Source organism: Hemiscyllium ocellatum, chromosome 28, assembly GCF_020745735.1.
Source record: "Hemiscyllium ocellatum isolate sHemOce1 chromosome 28, sHemOce1.pat.X.cur, whole genome shotgun sequence".
Lineage (NCBI taxonomy): Eukaryota > Metazoa > Chordata > Chondrichthyes > Orectolobiformes > Hemiscylliidae > Hemiscyllium > Hemiscyllium ocellatum.
Window position 1 is genome coordinate 35,740,940 of NC_083428.1, and position 16,265 is coordinate 35,757,204.

The following is a 16,265-nucleotide window of genomic DNA, read 5'->3' on the forward strand; positions in this document are numbered from 1 at the left end:
TCTGACTACCGGGAAAGGTAGAAAACTAACTTTCAGGTCTACGTTGGTGAGGGTCAATTGCTGGGGTAAGAGCATTGATTTATTTTTAAAATCCCTTTCCTCTCACTTTAAAAATATATGGTCTGGTCCTGAAATGCCCCATTCTAGGGAAAAGAGACCTACCATTAACCCTATCTATACACCTCATGATTTTATAAACCTCTAAAAGGTCACCTCTCAACCTCCTGCACGCCAGTGAAATAAGTCCCAGCCATGATGATGATTTGCTGGGGGAGTGATGGCTGGGAGACTTATTTTTTGCAGTACTTCTTCATTATCCACTAAAGATACAGACAGGGATTTAAAGTTTTGCCATGGCTAATCATTTGGCTGTTCAAATTCTAATCATTGTCATAAACAGACTGAGCATCTTTGAGCTAGGGGAATGTCTGTAGTGCTCAATGTTTAACTCTAAGATAATAAAAGCTAGGAGTGGAATGATCATGTTCTCTAATGACCTGACCTGGATATTTATCTTGGTTGCATGCTTGGTTCATTAATCACTTTGAAGCCACACCAAGCCAATATTTGACATCATGAGGGCACATGCTCATTGTTAAATTACTGTAAACTTTTACATTAAGCAATAGCTGAGTGGATTAAGTTAGCTATATAAATACAACTGGATTTGGCTTTATGACTTAAACGAAGGCTCTTACCCCAGCACTTGACCCTGGCTAATGTAGTTCTGAATGCCCGTCTACCATCTGTCTGGGTAGTCAGATGCCTATTACCAATCAGACTGTCAAGTCAAGGCCTTATTTAGAAGTTCAGGTGGATGTATTTGTAAAAGAAATTTCCTGGTGCCCCATTAATGTTCCACCCTCAACCAAAACCATTATAGAATACATAAATTGCTCATTCAGTTCGGTTACTATTTTGAATCCCTTGCTGTATGTGAACTTGCTGCCCTAATTATCTATATTATATGGAACACTGCATTCAATTCTGGCCTCCCTGCTATAGAAAGGATGTTGTGAAATTTGAAAGGTTTTATGAAAGATTTAGAAGGGCGTTGCAAGGATCGGAGGGTTTGAGCTATTAGGGAAAGGCTGAATAGGCTGGAGCTATATTCCCTGGAACATCGAAGGTTGAGGGGTGACCTTGTAGAAGTTTACAAAATCATGACGGATAGAGTGAATAGCCAAGGTCTTTACCTTGGGGTGGGGGAGTCCAAAACTAGAGGGCATAGGTTTAAGGTGAGAGGGGAAAGATTTAAAAGGGTTCTAAGGGGCAGTTTTTTTCATGCAGAGGGTGGGAAAGGCATTTGGAAGGGTACATGAATAGGAAGGGTTTAGAGGGAAAGGGGCCAAATTCTGGCAAATGGGATTAGATTAATTTAGGATATCTGGTTGGCATGGATGAGTTGGACCGAAGGGTCTGTTTCCGTGGTGTACATCTCTATGACTCTAAAAGTGACTGCACTTCAGAAAATAATTTAATCAATGTGATTAGATGTAGTCAGGATGTTATCTAAATGTAGATTCTTTCCTACATTTGTTTTTCACCAATTATCACAGCTTAGCATCAAGCAATGCAGTTCTCATATCTAAGATGTACCTGTTCTCTTATTTTTCACTATGCCCTATTTTCAAATGGTAAATGGATTAAGGTTAATATTAATCTAAGCTGCTTGGCTGGCAATTGGTGCGGCTGCATTGATTTCGCTTTTACTTCTGATTGATTTCTCGTGAGTAAAGCCTGTGAATGAGCCCTGTCAGCGATCCCCAACTCGCACCCAACTTCCCTAGCTTGGTCAAACTAAGTTAAAATTAACCACATCTCCCCCATTTACTTTAAAATTCCAATTAGATTCAGAGAGGAGGTAATTGCTTGAGAGTGCCACTGTCTCAATCTTGTGTAAAACATCCATCCAAGTTGCTATCCCTATCACTTTATTTTAGGTTTTGTGCAGGAAGATGCTGAGAGTGGTGAAGTGATCCATCAGAAGCCCCTAAAAGCACCAACCAACACATCAGCCCCAGCAGGTAATACGATAACTGTGCAGTGTGATGTGGGGTATTTGTTGCTTTTCAAAAGAGAGCGACCTACAAAAAAATCCAAATACTTGATGCTCTTCAAACTAGATTAGATTCCCTACAGTGTGGAAACAGGCCCTTCGGCCCAACCAGCCCACACCGACCCTCTGAAGACTAACACTATGGACAATTAAGCATGGCCAATTCACCTGACCTGCACATCTTTGGACTGTCGGAGGAAACCGGAGCACCTGGAGGAAACCCACGCAGACACGGGGAGAATGTGTAAACTCCACACAGTCACCCGAGGCTGGGATCAAACCTGGGATCCTGGCGCTGTGAGGCAGCAGTGCTAACCACTGAAATGAAAAGGTTAAAGACATTAAGTCTGTTTTTGTTTGCAGACAAGGGACCCTTTGAGAGTATTACATTGAACTTTCTAAGGTTAGAAAGAGAATCAAAGGTTACAGGGAGAAGCCAGGAGAATGGTGTTGAGAAACATTTCAGCTATGATTGAATGACAGAACTAACCCGATGGGCTGAATGGTCTATTTCTACTCCTGTATAGAATCCTAGAGTCATAGAGATGTCAAGTACAGAAACAGACCCTTTAGTCCAACTTGTCCATGCTGACATGATAGCCTAAATAAATCCAGTCCCATTTGCCAGCAGTTTGCCCATATACCTTTAAACGCTTTTTATTCATATACGCATCCAGATGCCTCTTAAATGTTGTAATTGTGCCAGCCTCCACCACTTTGGGAACTCATTCCATACATGCACCACCCTCTGCATGAAAAGTTGCTCCTTAAAATCTCCTTCCCTTTTTAATCTTTCACCTCTCACCTTAAACTTATGCTCTTTAGTTTTGGAGTCCCCCATGCTGGGGAAAAGACATTGTCTATTTACTCTATCCATGACCCTCATAATTTTATGACTCTCTATAAGGTCACCCCTCAGCCTTTGATGCTCTAGGGAAAACAGCTCCAGCCTATTCAGCCTCTCCCTATAGCTCAAACCCTCCGACCCTGGCAACATTCTTGTAAATCTTCGCTGAATCCTTTCAGGTTTTACAATATCCTTCCTCTAGGAGGGAGACCAGAATTGCACACAGTATTCCAATAGTGGCCTAACCAATGTCCTATACAGCTGCAATATGGGCTCCCAAAACTTTTTAGATTAGATTACTTTTAGATTAGATTACTTACAGTGTGGAAACAGGCCCTTCGGCCCAACAAGTCCACACTGACCCGCCGAAGCGCAACCCACCCATACCCCTACATTTACCCCTTACCTAACACTACAGGCAATTTAGCACGGCCAATTCACCTAACCCGCACATCTTTGGAGTGTGGGAGGAAACCGGAGCACCCGGAGGAAACCCACGCAGACACGGGGAGAACGTGCAAACTCCACACAGTCAGTCGCCTGAGTCGGGAATTGAACCCGGGTCTCAGGCCCTGTGAGGCAGCAGTGCTAACCACTGAGCCACCGTGCAGCCATTATACTCAATGCACTGACCAATAGAGGAAAGCATACCAAACACCTTCTTCACTATCCTATTTATCTGCGACTCTACTTTCAATGAACTATGAATCTGCTGTCCAAGGTCTCTTTGTTCAGCAACACTTTCTAAGATCTTACTTGGACTTATAGTGTAACTTGTGAAGTTAATCAGGCATGGGTCAAGTGGCAGAAAACAGTTGATTTATGAATGGGAAGAGAAGTTAGGTGAACATTTCCAAAGGTTAATCAGTAAATGCTGTAAAACAGGCAGCATTGTGTTCAGAAGCAATTCTGGCATGAAATAAGATTATATGAATTGCTGGGTTGGTGAGGATTCCCCTATTATCTTCATTAAGGGAGAAACCATTGGTTTCAGGGTTTGTGTGATAATACCAGAGACATTTAGGCTGAAATCAAGAGGGTAGGAAGTACAGAGTCTGATGATCGATAATTGAAAGATGAATGGTATGTGAATGTTTTGGGCTGGATATCTTACCTCAGAACTGATGAAAGAACTAGAGTGCTTCCTTGTTAAACTGATCAAAATGACCAACACAAAGACAGGAGGCAAAGAGAGGGTAGTAGCTAATAAAGAATAGGATGACAGAAATGCTAACTCTTACAGAAGAATCTTAAATATTTAACAGCTTGTGAACAGATTATAAAATTGAGCAAAGTGCTGGATGATAAAAGATGATGATCTAAGTCAAGCTGCTGAAAATATCTTACAATAACAAGGGAGGAAAAATGTTCCAACAAACAAGGGACAGACATGGAATATGAGACTGACAGACAAAGGGAGCAACATAGAGGCCAGGATTTTCCAGTTTTTGGACTGAATCTGATTAGTTATCAGCAAGTTTTCTCCTAGAATTAGTACCCTGGAGCAGGAGGCTCTGTCCAACTGGAGTTACTGGCCAATCAGAAATCAGCAGCTTCAGAACATGATGGCATTTCAGTAAAGACCATGGTTGCTATTGAGATATTTCCTCCTTCACCCCACCCCATTCCTCAGCTCCCCCCACCCCATTTCCCCCAATCCCCCACACCACTCATACTGTTCGCTACTCCCGGCTGCCAGGAAAGATAAGGACATTTGGTGAGAAGGAAGGAAGTGAAGTCAGATCTTCCTCTCCTAGATTGAGTTTTGCAATATGGCACAATTTTTCCATATTAAAGAACCTCCCCATCAAACTGACAATTTGCCCACACTGGTTTACCCTTTGGGTAGGTGGACACTTTCTAACTGTGCCTGGATATAAAGTAATTGCAGGGATTTGCCCTTACCAAAAGTGATCGTTAATTGACCACGGTAAAGAACTTCAATTAGCAGCAAGGTGGGAAGAGTGTGTTTGGGTGTTGCCACTCAGAGTTTAATACTTGTGACATTGGGAAGATGGTTGGTACCTACCCGATGCCCACTTGCCTGATCACCTTCCTTTCCTGCTACTCTCCCTCCTCTGTTATTCAGGAGGGGAGGTTCCCATCCATAAAGTTATTAGAGGCAGTGTGTTTATTGGAGAAAGGTAAGAGGCTGTTTGTGTGGTGCTTAGGGTGGCATGGTGATTCAGTGGTTAGCACTGCTGCCTCACAGCGCAAAGCACCCAGGTTTGATCCCACCCTGAGGTGACTGGCAGTGTGGAGTTTGCATGTTCTCCCTGTGTCTGTGTGGGTTTTCTCCAGGTGCTCTGGTTTCTTCCCACTGTCCAAAGATGTGCAGGTTAGGTGGATTGGCCATGCTAAATTGTCCATAGTGTCCAGGAATGTGCAGGCGAGGTGGATTAGCTACAGGAAATGAAGGGTTACAGGGACTTGAAAGGGGTGTGTGTGTGTGTCTGTGTGTGTGTGTGTGTGTGTGTGTGTGTGTGGGTGTGTGTGTGTGTGTGTATTTTGCTCTTTGGGGGATCAATGTGGACTTGATGGGCTGAATGGCCTGCTTCCACACAGTGGGGACTCTAGGTTGAATTTAGAGAGCTAGAGTGAGCATGGGAGAGGCAGTTGAAGCAGTGAGTCAGAATAGTGAGGCTATTGTCTGCAAACAGCATGAAGATGTTCACTGAAGTAGTCAACTAAGTTTGAATATAATGTTTCCATTAAACGACAAATGTCATAGGGTTTTCCTATTTTCCTTCAGTCAATGTGATGAAGGAACCCTATCTAAATAGTGATGTGTATTAATGTTTACTCAGTAATCTTGTTGCCCTGGTCTCATCCCTGTATTTTACATCTTCCTTCACAGTGAATGAAGAGAAACCAAGTCGAAAGATTCCTGAAATAGCAGAACCAGAAGCAGAGTACTTCAATGATTATGGTAAATTGTTTTTCTCTCTGTCTAATTTCCAATGCACTGTTGAAATGTTAAATGTGATTTACTATCCTGAGCTTATGAAAAATTCCAACATATTATTCATGTTTTACTTTCCAATTTTTACCCATTGTTTTCTGATGATACGGTCTCCTGCTGGGTGAAGTGACACAGATTTACAGCCATTATCTTCTTCAAGTGACCACTTTGTTCGTGAATATGTTCCCAAGAGTGTCGTAGCTATCTTGGCAATTGTGTCTTCACTCAATATTGCATGGGCACCTTCAAATAGAAGTAACTCCAGCCATCAGAAATAGGCCCCTCCTTAACCCAAGGATGCTGATGCAGCAATTCGAGTATGGTTTAGCTAATTGACTGCAAGCCAGGCAATAAACTTAGTGCTGTCAGAATAAGATGATGCAGTTTCACATTGGTTAGCATCTTTAACAATTCAAAAGTTTGGGATATTGTACATGATCAGATTTCAGAAAATAAAACTTTTCCTATCCTGAAAGAAACATTATTGTTGTAGTTTTTCTGGTTGTTTTAACATGGTCACGTGTCAGCTGACAACTCAACAAATTGAATCTTGGTGACTGGAAGTTACTGCTTTGAGCCAAAATGCTATCAAGGTTAACCATAGGCAATTGTTGGGAAGTTTAAACTCTGATAACACTTGAGAGGCACTGATAAATCCCTTTGTAATAGCTGGGAATATGTGCCAATTCAGCTAGATTGCATTTTCTTAAAGAGGTGTTTAAACTTTGATACTGGTGCCTTGATAATGGTTCGGCTTTAAAATTCCCATCCCTGTGTTTGAATGCCTCCTTTACTTTACCTTTCTGTGTCTTAGTAAGCTCCTATGGCCTTACAATCCTCTGTATACTCTCAGTTTCTCCAATCCCAGGTTCACGTGCATCTCAGTTTTTAGTGCTACAGCATTGAAAGCAGTACAATTTTAGCTGCCTTTCCTCCATTTAGTTGCTTTTTAAAATCATTGTTCAAAACCTACTTCTTTCACCAAGTCTCATGCGGAGATATGAGATTAAGGATGAAATTTTGTCTCATAATGCTACTGTGGAGTATCGTGAATTATTCTTGACATGTTACAGGTACTATATCAAAGCAGGTTCTTGTTACGTCAGGGCCAATGTAAATAATCAGTCCAGTGATGTGGATTGGCCATGCTAAATTGCCTGTAGTGCCCAGAGGTATGCATGCTGGGTTTTTTAGTCGTGGGGAATGCAGGGTTACAGGGGCAGGATAGTGGGTGAGTCTGGTTGGGACACTCTTCAGAGATTCAGTGTGGATTTGATGGACCCAATGGCCTGCTTCCACACTGTAGCGATTCTATGATTATTATGTCTTTTGTTCAGGGCTGCTTTGCCAGATAAGATAAATTACTATGCAGTCTTTCCTGGCAGAGTTCTGGAATTTGCGGTAAATAAACAGTAAGTTTCTTTCTACAGATACTTATGTGTTTCATTCTGCAACCGCACCCTTTACTGACACAACCTGTTTCCCTCAATGTTTACAAATACATTTTTAAAATACTTTGCTGGGATGTGTGCATTGCTGTCAAAGCCTTGTTGCCCATTTCTAATTGTCCTTGAGAAATGGTAGTGAAGTGCTTTCTCAAACTACTGCAGTCCATCTGTTAACTATTGTCCTGGAGCGGGTAAACAGCTTTCAAATGATATGGCAGCAGGAAGATGTACCACAATCGTTTCTGACTCTCAGCCTGGCGTCAAAAGGTTGGTAAAATTTGAGACAGTGCACCTGGCTTACTTTCATTCCAATGAAGTGATAACAGAGATGAAGAAATATTTTATCTCTCAGTGGGTCTCAGAAATCTATTTCTTCCTAGAATCCCTACAGTACGGAAGCAGACCATTCAGCAAATTGAGTCCACACCAACCTTCTGAAAAGCATCCCACCCAGACCCACCCCACCACCCTATCCTTGTAACTGTCCATTTCCCAAGACTAATCCACCTAACGTACACATCCCTGGGTAATTTAGCCTGGCCAATCCATCTAACCTGCACATCTTTAGACTGTGGGAGGAAACTGGAGCAGCCGAAGCAAGCCCGTGCAGACGTGGGGAGAATATGGAAACTTCTCGCAATCACCCAAGGGTGGAATTGAATGGAGTCCCCAGTACTGTGAGGCAGCAGTACTAACCATTGTGCTCCCCTCAAAAGTCAAAGGATACAGAATCCTAAAATAATTTTTAGGCAGACATAGATTGATTCTTACATACCAAGGGTGTGGAAAATTATTGAGGGCATGCAGGAATGTAGTAATGAGGTTAAAATCAGATCAGCCCATGATCCTTTTGAATAATGGAGCAGACCTGAAGGGCTGAGTGGCCTACTCTTCTTATTTGTATGTGCATACATTGAAGCATACTGTCTGGCCTGTTTGTGTGCTGATATTGCACATGTGAAATAGAGGCCAGTTGCTACACGTTGTGCAAGAATTAGTCAGATCTAGACATGCTACTTTGTTGGCAAATCTGATTGTTACCTATATTAAGGCCCCATTTCATCACTTTAAAATTTTCAAAACTCTCACGTTTAAAAGAGCTGCAATAAGTCTTTGCATTGTTTGGTACAACCTATATATTTGAATATTTCTAATTATTGAGCTTTGCTTCTAACTCAAGCACAGAATTAAAAAGGTACTCAATTACTTACCCAGCTTCAAACGCAAATGATATTTATTTATCCCTAGTTAAATGTTCAGGGCATATAGCCCGCATAATCACCATTCAATTTAACAATCTGTATGGATTATTCTAGTAAAGTACATTATTCCAATTGAAATTTAGGAGGCATTTCCAGGTGCAAATTGAGTTATCATGTTTGCTCCTGTTCCCTACCTGCACCCAGTTGTGGTTCAATAAGATAACATGACCTGTTTTTATTTTTCTAAGCTTTGCAAGTTTTTTTTAATGTTAGTTTGATTGTTTCTCTGCAGCTCCAAACACACTGGCCCTTCAAGCTCTGACGCTTGCACTTCCAATTGACTGAACCATTTACTACACTTAATCAGCCATGACTCAATTGGGGGGCTCCTCCTGTTTCTATCTGATCTCCACTTTCAGTCTTGAGACTTAATGTATATAGTCTAGGCTTCTTTGCCAATGAAATACCGAGGAGGTTCTGCATTGTTATTGGTGGTAACTTTCAGAAGAGCTATTAAACCAAGGTCCTGCCTGTGTGTTAGATAGATGTAAACAATCTCATAGCAATAGAAGAGAGAGAATTTAACCTCGTGTCTGGCGAATAATTAATTTTCCATCTTAATGGTGATCTGCAATAGACGCAAAGGTGAAGTGAGGAAAATCGTTTCACTCTGCAAGGTAGTTAGGTTATGGAATGCACTGCCTGGAAGTATGATGGAGGCAGGTTCATTTGAGGCAGTCACGACGTTATTGGATAATTAACTGGATAAACATGGTGTGCAAGGGTACAGGGAGAAAGCAGGAGATTGGCACTAAGTAATGGTATTCATTTAATGAGCTGGTGTAGAGATGATAGACTGAATGTCTTCTTTCTGCACCATATCACTTTGGTGATTCTGTGAATTGGTATCACATTGGCCATGATTTGCTTTGGACTGTTGCAAAAAGCATGATGGTCTTTCTCAGATTGAAAGGTCAGGGGAGTTAGTGGATATACCTCTCACATCTCTCTCCATCTTTTCGCAAACTCTTTGTTTGAACGTATCCACACGAGATATTTCTCAAACAATAACATTTTCCATCCTGTGTGTGTGTGATGCATTACTATTTCTAAACCGGTCTGTTACTTTAAATATAGGCAACAATAGCATCCTTCTGCAATTGTCGAGCCTATAACTGGTTCCACTCTTATTTATCAAATCCTGGCTAAAGAATCTCTTCCAATAGCTTATTTTCAAACCCTGCAGAATCATCTGTTAAATCACTGAAAGATTCGTATTTGATTCTTCTGTGGCCTTGACCCTTCCAATCTCTGTTAGCTCCTCCAATTCTCCTTCAATTCTCTTGAGATAGCTGCCCTCCTGATGTCCTGCACATCCTCAGTTTTAATGACTGCACCCCCAGTAGCCATGAACTTGGGAAAGCTTTCTGAGATCTCTTCATCTCTCTTTTTTATTCAAGATGCTCCTTTTAAACTTATCTGTTTTGACCTTCCCTGATGTTTGAGCTTTGGGAAGGGAAGAGATGTTTGAGCTATAGGGAGGTGACTGGAGCTATTTTCCCTGGAGCATCGGAGGCTGAGGGGTGACCTTATAGAGGTTTACAAAATCATAGGAGACATGGATCGTGTAAATAGACAAGGTCTTTTCCCTGGGGTGGGGGAATCCAGAACTAGAGGGCATAGGTTTAAGTTGAGGAGGGGAAAGATTTAAAAGGGATCTAAGAGGCAATTTTTTCACGCAGAGGGTGGTGCGTGTATGGAATGAGCTGCCAGAGGAAGTGGTGGAGGCTGGCACAATTACAACATTTAAAAGACATCTGTGTGGGTATATGAATAGGAAGGGTTTAGAGGGATATGGGCCAAGTGCTTGCAAACGGGACTAGATTAATTTAGAATATCTGGTTGGCATGATTGAATTGGACCGAAGGATCTGATTCTGTGCTCTGTATCTCTATGACTCTATGATTCTATCTCATTTTATGTGGTTCTGTATGAGATTTTGTCTGATAATACCACTATGAAGCATCTTGGAATGTTTGCTATGTTAAAGTTGCTACATAAAACCAGTTTGGTGGTTGATTTACTTTCTGTGAAGGTGGGTGGTTACACCAAAGCTGTGAGTGCTTCTCTAGAGTTAAAGTTTAACAATTCCTTGATGAAACTTCTGCATCCGAGTGCCTTCAGAAATCAAGAAGTTTCTGAAGGGACAGCATTCATTAATTTAGAAGAATAATCCCTGATATTTACAAAATGAGCAAGAAAGTAGTTGCAAATCTATTATTATTAGGAGTTAAAAATCACACAACACCAGGTTCAATAGGTTTATTTAGAGGCATTAGCTTTTCGAGAGCTGCTCCTTCATCTCCACAACTACCCAAAGAAGTAGCAGTGGCTGAAAGCTAGTACTTCCAAATAAACTTGTTGGACTATAACCTGGTGTTGTGTGATTTTTAACTTTGTACACCCGAGTTCAACACCGGCATCTCCAAGTCATTATTAGGAGTGCAGTCTAAGATCAGAGGCATGTTGATGTATTAAAATACTGTGCAGTGTTGCTCAGTCTCTGTCTCTCTTAAATTGGATAAATTGGATTGAGATAGAACTAGCAAAAAAAAATTTTAAAAAGACAGTCAAAATTTCTTTATGTATATAAAAAGTAAATATTCAGAAGGTGAGACTGAAGAACAAATAATGTGAAACACTAATAGCCATAGAGTTATACAGCATAGAAACAGACCCAATGGTCCAACTCATCAATGTGACAAAGTATCCTAAACTGAACTCGTCCCATTTGCCTGTGTTTTGACCATTGCCCTCTAAACCTTTCCTAAAAAATAGTTTGTTTCTTTGTTCACAGTAGAAAATGCAAAAGATTCTAAAATCACTAGTCAGAAGGGAAGGAGGAAATTAAAACAACCAAAATCACAAGAAAAGAAATTATTTGAACGATTCCTGGAATTAATGGCTGAATAAATCCCTGCAACTGATGGTGTATATCCAAGTTTCTTACAGAGATTGGCCACAAAGATAATGAATACTTTGGTTATAAACTTCTGAAATTTCCTGGAAAAATCCCAGCACGTTGGAAAACCCCTTATGTATCACCTGTATTCAGGAAAGGAAGGACAGAAAGCATGAAACTGTAGGCCAGTTAGTCAAATATCAGTCAACTGGAAAATGCTGGAAGGTATTATTATGCAGGAAATACTGCGGTATTTAAAATCATGGTACAATCAAGTAGCATCAATATGGTTTATGAAGAAAAATAGCATTTGATAAAAATTGTTATAATTCTTGCAAATATAACTAGCAAAGCAGAAGGAATCACAGTAAATTTAGTTTAAAAGTAAATCCAAAATCCAAAATCTGTTTATCCAAAAGTGGACTTTATTCTCTAAGGTGATTTGGGTACCAGTTCTGAAATAGGGTAAGCGTAGGAATGAGGAGACCATTTTTAGGTTGAAGCCAGGGGAAAAATCAGGAAGAGTTGTGCACACAAGAGACCTGTCACTAACCTTGTGTTAGTGAAGGCAGTCAATAAATAAGCCTACGTTCAGTTCTTGGTGTATACTAAATCATTAGATCTCAGAAGGTTGTGGCAATATGGATGATAGGTTTGACTTCACTCAACTAAAAGTTCTCTCTCCCAGCGTCAATGCCTTATGTTAAAGATGTGTCATGAGGAATGAACTCAATATTTTATTTTGTGGTGAAACAAATATCTGATTGTATAATTTTCACCTCATGAGAAAGTAAAGAGTTTATGCTAATCTCATAAAACAAATATAAATTCTGTATCAGAATCTACTGGATGAGGTAGATTGTGGGCAGCACAGTGGCACAGTGGTTAGCACTGCTGCCTCACAGCGCCAGAGACCTGGGTTCAATTCCTGACTCAGGCGACTGACTGTGTGGAGTTTGCACATTCTCCCCGTGTCTGCGTGGGTTTCTCCGGGTGCTCCGGTTTCCTCCCACACTCCCAAGTCAGGTGAATTGGCCATGCTAAATTGCCCGTAGTGTTAAGTAAAGGGGTAGATGTAGGGGAATGGGTGGGTTGCGCTTCGGCAGGTCGGCGTGGACTTCTTGGGCAGAAGGGCCTGTTTCCACACTGTAAGTAATCTAATCTAATCTAATCTGTAAGGTACCTGACACTGCATCATCACATTTCTCTAAATGTTCCAATTTGATATAATGTGGAGTTATCCGCAAATTGCAATAGTAGAGAGGTTTGCAGTGCCCTAGTAAAATGATACAGGAGCTGGGGATGTTTTCAATGAGTTAGTTTGGTGCTGTTGAATTGTAGCTTCTGCAGCTAATTGTGTTTCTAATCTACCAGACGGATCTCCTCACGAGTGCAAATGTTTAGTGTTTGGCACAACTGAGTTTTAGTGATTAGAATGGATGGAGTCAGATTAGATGATCACATCCTTTTAACAGTAAGCTCTATGTGAACAATGCTACACTGAAATGCTTGAGGGGACTTGATCATAATACAAGCTTCTGGATCCTCTAGTGGATAATCCAGAATCCAGGATCATCAAAAATCCAGTGCAGTCTCCTGGTCCTGAGGGTGCCAGACATTGGAAGTGAGGTCTGTACTTCCAAATGGCATTTGATGAGGCGCTACCTAAAAGGCTTCTGCATACAACAAGAGTTCATGGTGTTAGGGCTGGTAAATTAGCAGGGATAGAGGATTGGCTAAGTACCAGAAACACAAGAATCTGAATAATGTTCAGGTCGGTAAACTGCAACAAGTGGAGTACGACAGAGATCAGCGCTGAGTCTTCAACAATTTACAAAATATATTAATGGAATGGGTGAAGGGGCAGATTGCATTGTAGACAAATTTGTTATGGTATGAAGATAGGTAGGAAAGCAAGCTGCAAGGAGGATGCAGAGACTGCAAAAGAATATGGGTAGATTAAGAAAATGGACTGAAACATAGCAGATGAAGTATACTTTGTGAAAAATGTGAGCTTGTCCACTTTGTACAGAAAACAAGGAAAGCAGAATATACTTAACTGGAGAGTAACTGGAGAATGTTGTTGTATGGAGGGATCTGGGTACATGAATCATAAAGACCTAGCAAGTAGATACAGCATGAAATTAGGAAGACAAATGGATTTTTGATCTTTATTGCAAAAGGGATAGATTATGACTTAGGGAAGTATTGCTACAATTTAATACAATACAAGGATATTGGTAAAGCTACAATTGGATTACTGTGTATAGTTTTAGTCTCCTTACTTAAGGAGGGTGATACTTGTATTGGGTGCAATTCAGAGGAGACTCAGATTACTGGGAATAAGGGGATTGTCTAATGAGACTGAGGTGGCTAGGAGTTGAGAAAAATGAGAGGATATTGACTCATCTAAGATCCTGAGATTGTTAGATTTACAGGTTTAATACTGGGAGGATATTACCTTTCATTGTGAAATCCAAACATGGGGAAAAATTTAAAAGTCTGAGGTTTTCCATTTAAAATTGAAACCAGAAGAAATTTCTTCTCTCAGAGAGTCAATCATTTTTGGAATTGTCTTCCCAGAGAACTGTAGCTGCTGGGTCATTGGGAAAATATGCAAGGCTGTGTTTGACAGATCTGTGGTTTACAAAGGAATTGAGGATTAAGAGGGACAGAAAAGGAATTTATTTTATTCATTCCATGTCAAGTGGGTGTCATTGGCAAGGCCAGCATTTATTGCCCATGGGAGGGACAATGGTCAGTGATGTCAGCCTTGATATTTTTGAATAGTGCAGCACGTTTATGGGCCAAATGGCCTGATCCTGTTCCTTTTCCTTATGTTACTCATCCGACTTCGACACATAATGAGTGTTCAGATCACCTTCAAGTGGACACTCTCTACATTTCTAACTTTGGTGTGAAGAGACATTAAAAGAATGGCTGGACTGTGAATAGATAGGTACCGTTGGCTGAATGGCTGACTTGTGATGCAGCGTGACACAAACAGCGTGGATTCAATTCCCACACAGGCTGAGGTCAGCATGAAGGTCACACCTTCTCAATCTCAACCTTTGGAATGGTGAGCCTCAGGTTAAATTCACTATCTGTAATGAGACAGCGGACCTATAGCAACTACTCCTTTTCCAATTCCAATCTCTGGTATTATCTTGTACGAGAAGCAGTCTGTCATAACTTACTGAGGGCTTTGGCACTCCCTGGGAGTCAGCTCAGTAGAACTTTGACAATGGGCTAAAAATATTTAAAGTTCGGAGCAATCTTGAACCATGCTCTAATAGGTATGGCACCACAGCATAAAGCTAACTCAAATCTGAGTGGTGCATAGTGACACCCAGCTACAGGTATGAAATGGCTGTCATGGATAGTATTCTTATTATGGGTGAAGTGGGCAGGCCTCGGGCTCATAATATTTAATGCAAAGAAATGTGAAGTGGTAAGAGTTTAAGAGTACAAATTTGGATATGCATTACAAAATAAGAACTATGATTTTAATGTGGGTTTGGAACAGAAAGATCCAAGGAATCAGAGCTTCAAACCTGGCATCTTGAGATTAAAACAACATTGAAAAAGCAGTGGTATTGTTTTCTTTAAAAAATTGAGGCTTTAATAATGAAAGCTAAGAAATTATGTTTAGTCTTTATAAGTCAGCTGGAAAATTGAGTCCAGCTCTGGCATTATATTTCATAGCTTTGATCAAGGCACACAGAAGATTTGTTAGATTGGTTTTGGAGAAGACGGACTACAGTTATGTGGAGAGGCAAATGAATCCCGGACTTTTCCTCCTTGAACAGAGAAGGTTATGCAATGATTTATTAGAGTTGTTCATAATTATAAGAGGTTTTGATACATTACATACAGTGTAGCTGTTCCTTCTGAAGGAGGGTCAGTAACCAGGCTTTATAATGGCCAAATGGCCTCTTCCTATGATGTTTCAGTACTAAAAGACTCTATGACTAGAGAGCTTGTGTTTTGTGTGTCACTTTGTGTTATTGATTTGAAAATATAATGTCTTTTTTTCCCTCAGAAATTGAGAAGCTGAATCAAGTCAAAGTACAACGTAAGTTGTTTAAAAAGTCTTTCGGGTTGAAATAGGAAAAGCCATCTGCCTGGAATACAATGAGTGGAGCTGAGTTGCAAACCATGTTGGTCTTATTACCACCTCTGCCTGTGAAGCTCTTTCCCAGCCTGCCCAATTGTTTGATGTTGGATTCAGTGCTGTGTACCTTCCCTGTCCTGCCATCTCCTAAAAACAATAAGTTGCAGATAAGGAGACAGGATTATCCATGCTTCGTACAGCTGTATGAATAAACTATGCTTAATAAACCCTTTTCTTTTGTAAATGAATTTTCACCTTATGTTGAAATGCCCAGCTTTTGTTCAGCTGCAACAGTGGTATGATTTGAAAGCTATCAGCTCCTGGTCTGCAGGGATTTGCTGCTGCAGACCCATGTCACATTCCCCTATATTGTAGCAGTCTTGAGCTGTGGCCTCACGATCACATGTTTAATATATAGACCAAGGTAATAGCTCTCAAACCTTTACATCCACCGACCTCTCAGTTTGGACAAGAGATCGTCTATTGACTTTGACCTGCCACAACAAAATTACTTATCAGAATTAATGAGAACAAATTGAATCGATAAATATTAACGCACGATTTATCCTCAATTAACTGTAATAAATATGAATCTAATTTTCTTTTAGTTAAATGGGATTAGAATAGTTCGGTGATTGTTTTTGACTGCTGCAGACCAGATGCGGCAAAGG

The 16,265-nt window shown here is 40.7% G+C and overlaps 1 protein-coding gene across 3 annotated transcripts in view; it reads left to right on the forward strand.

Annotated features, from left to right (window-relative positions):
- LOC132828994 (signal-transducing adaptor protein 1-like) overlaps nt 1-16,265 on the forward strand; it is a 64,763-nt gene that overhangs the window by 31,646 nt on the left and 16,852 nt on the right. For 2 of the 3 annotated variants that reach the window (XM_060846248.1, XM_060846247.1), the window contains exons 9-11: nt 1,944-2,027; nt 5,764-5,835; nt 15,523-15,555. In XM_060846248.1, the coding sequence (XP_060702231.1) occupies nt 1,944-2,027; nt 5,764-5,835; nt 15,523-15,555 (189 nt within the window). The remainder of the gene's footprint in view (nt 1-1,943; nt 2,028-5,763; nt 5,836-15,522; nt 15,556-16,265) is intronic. The other variant, XM_060846249.1, reaches the window with a different exon arrangement.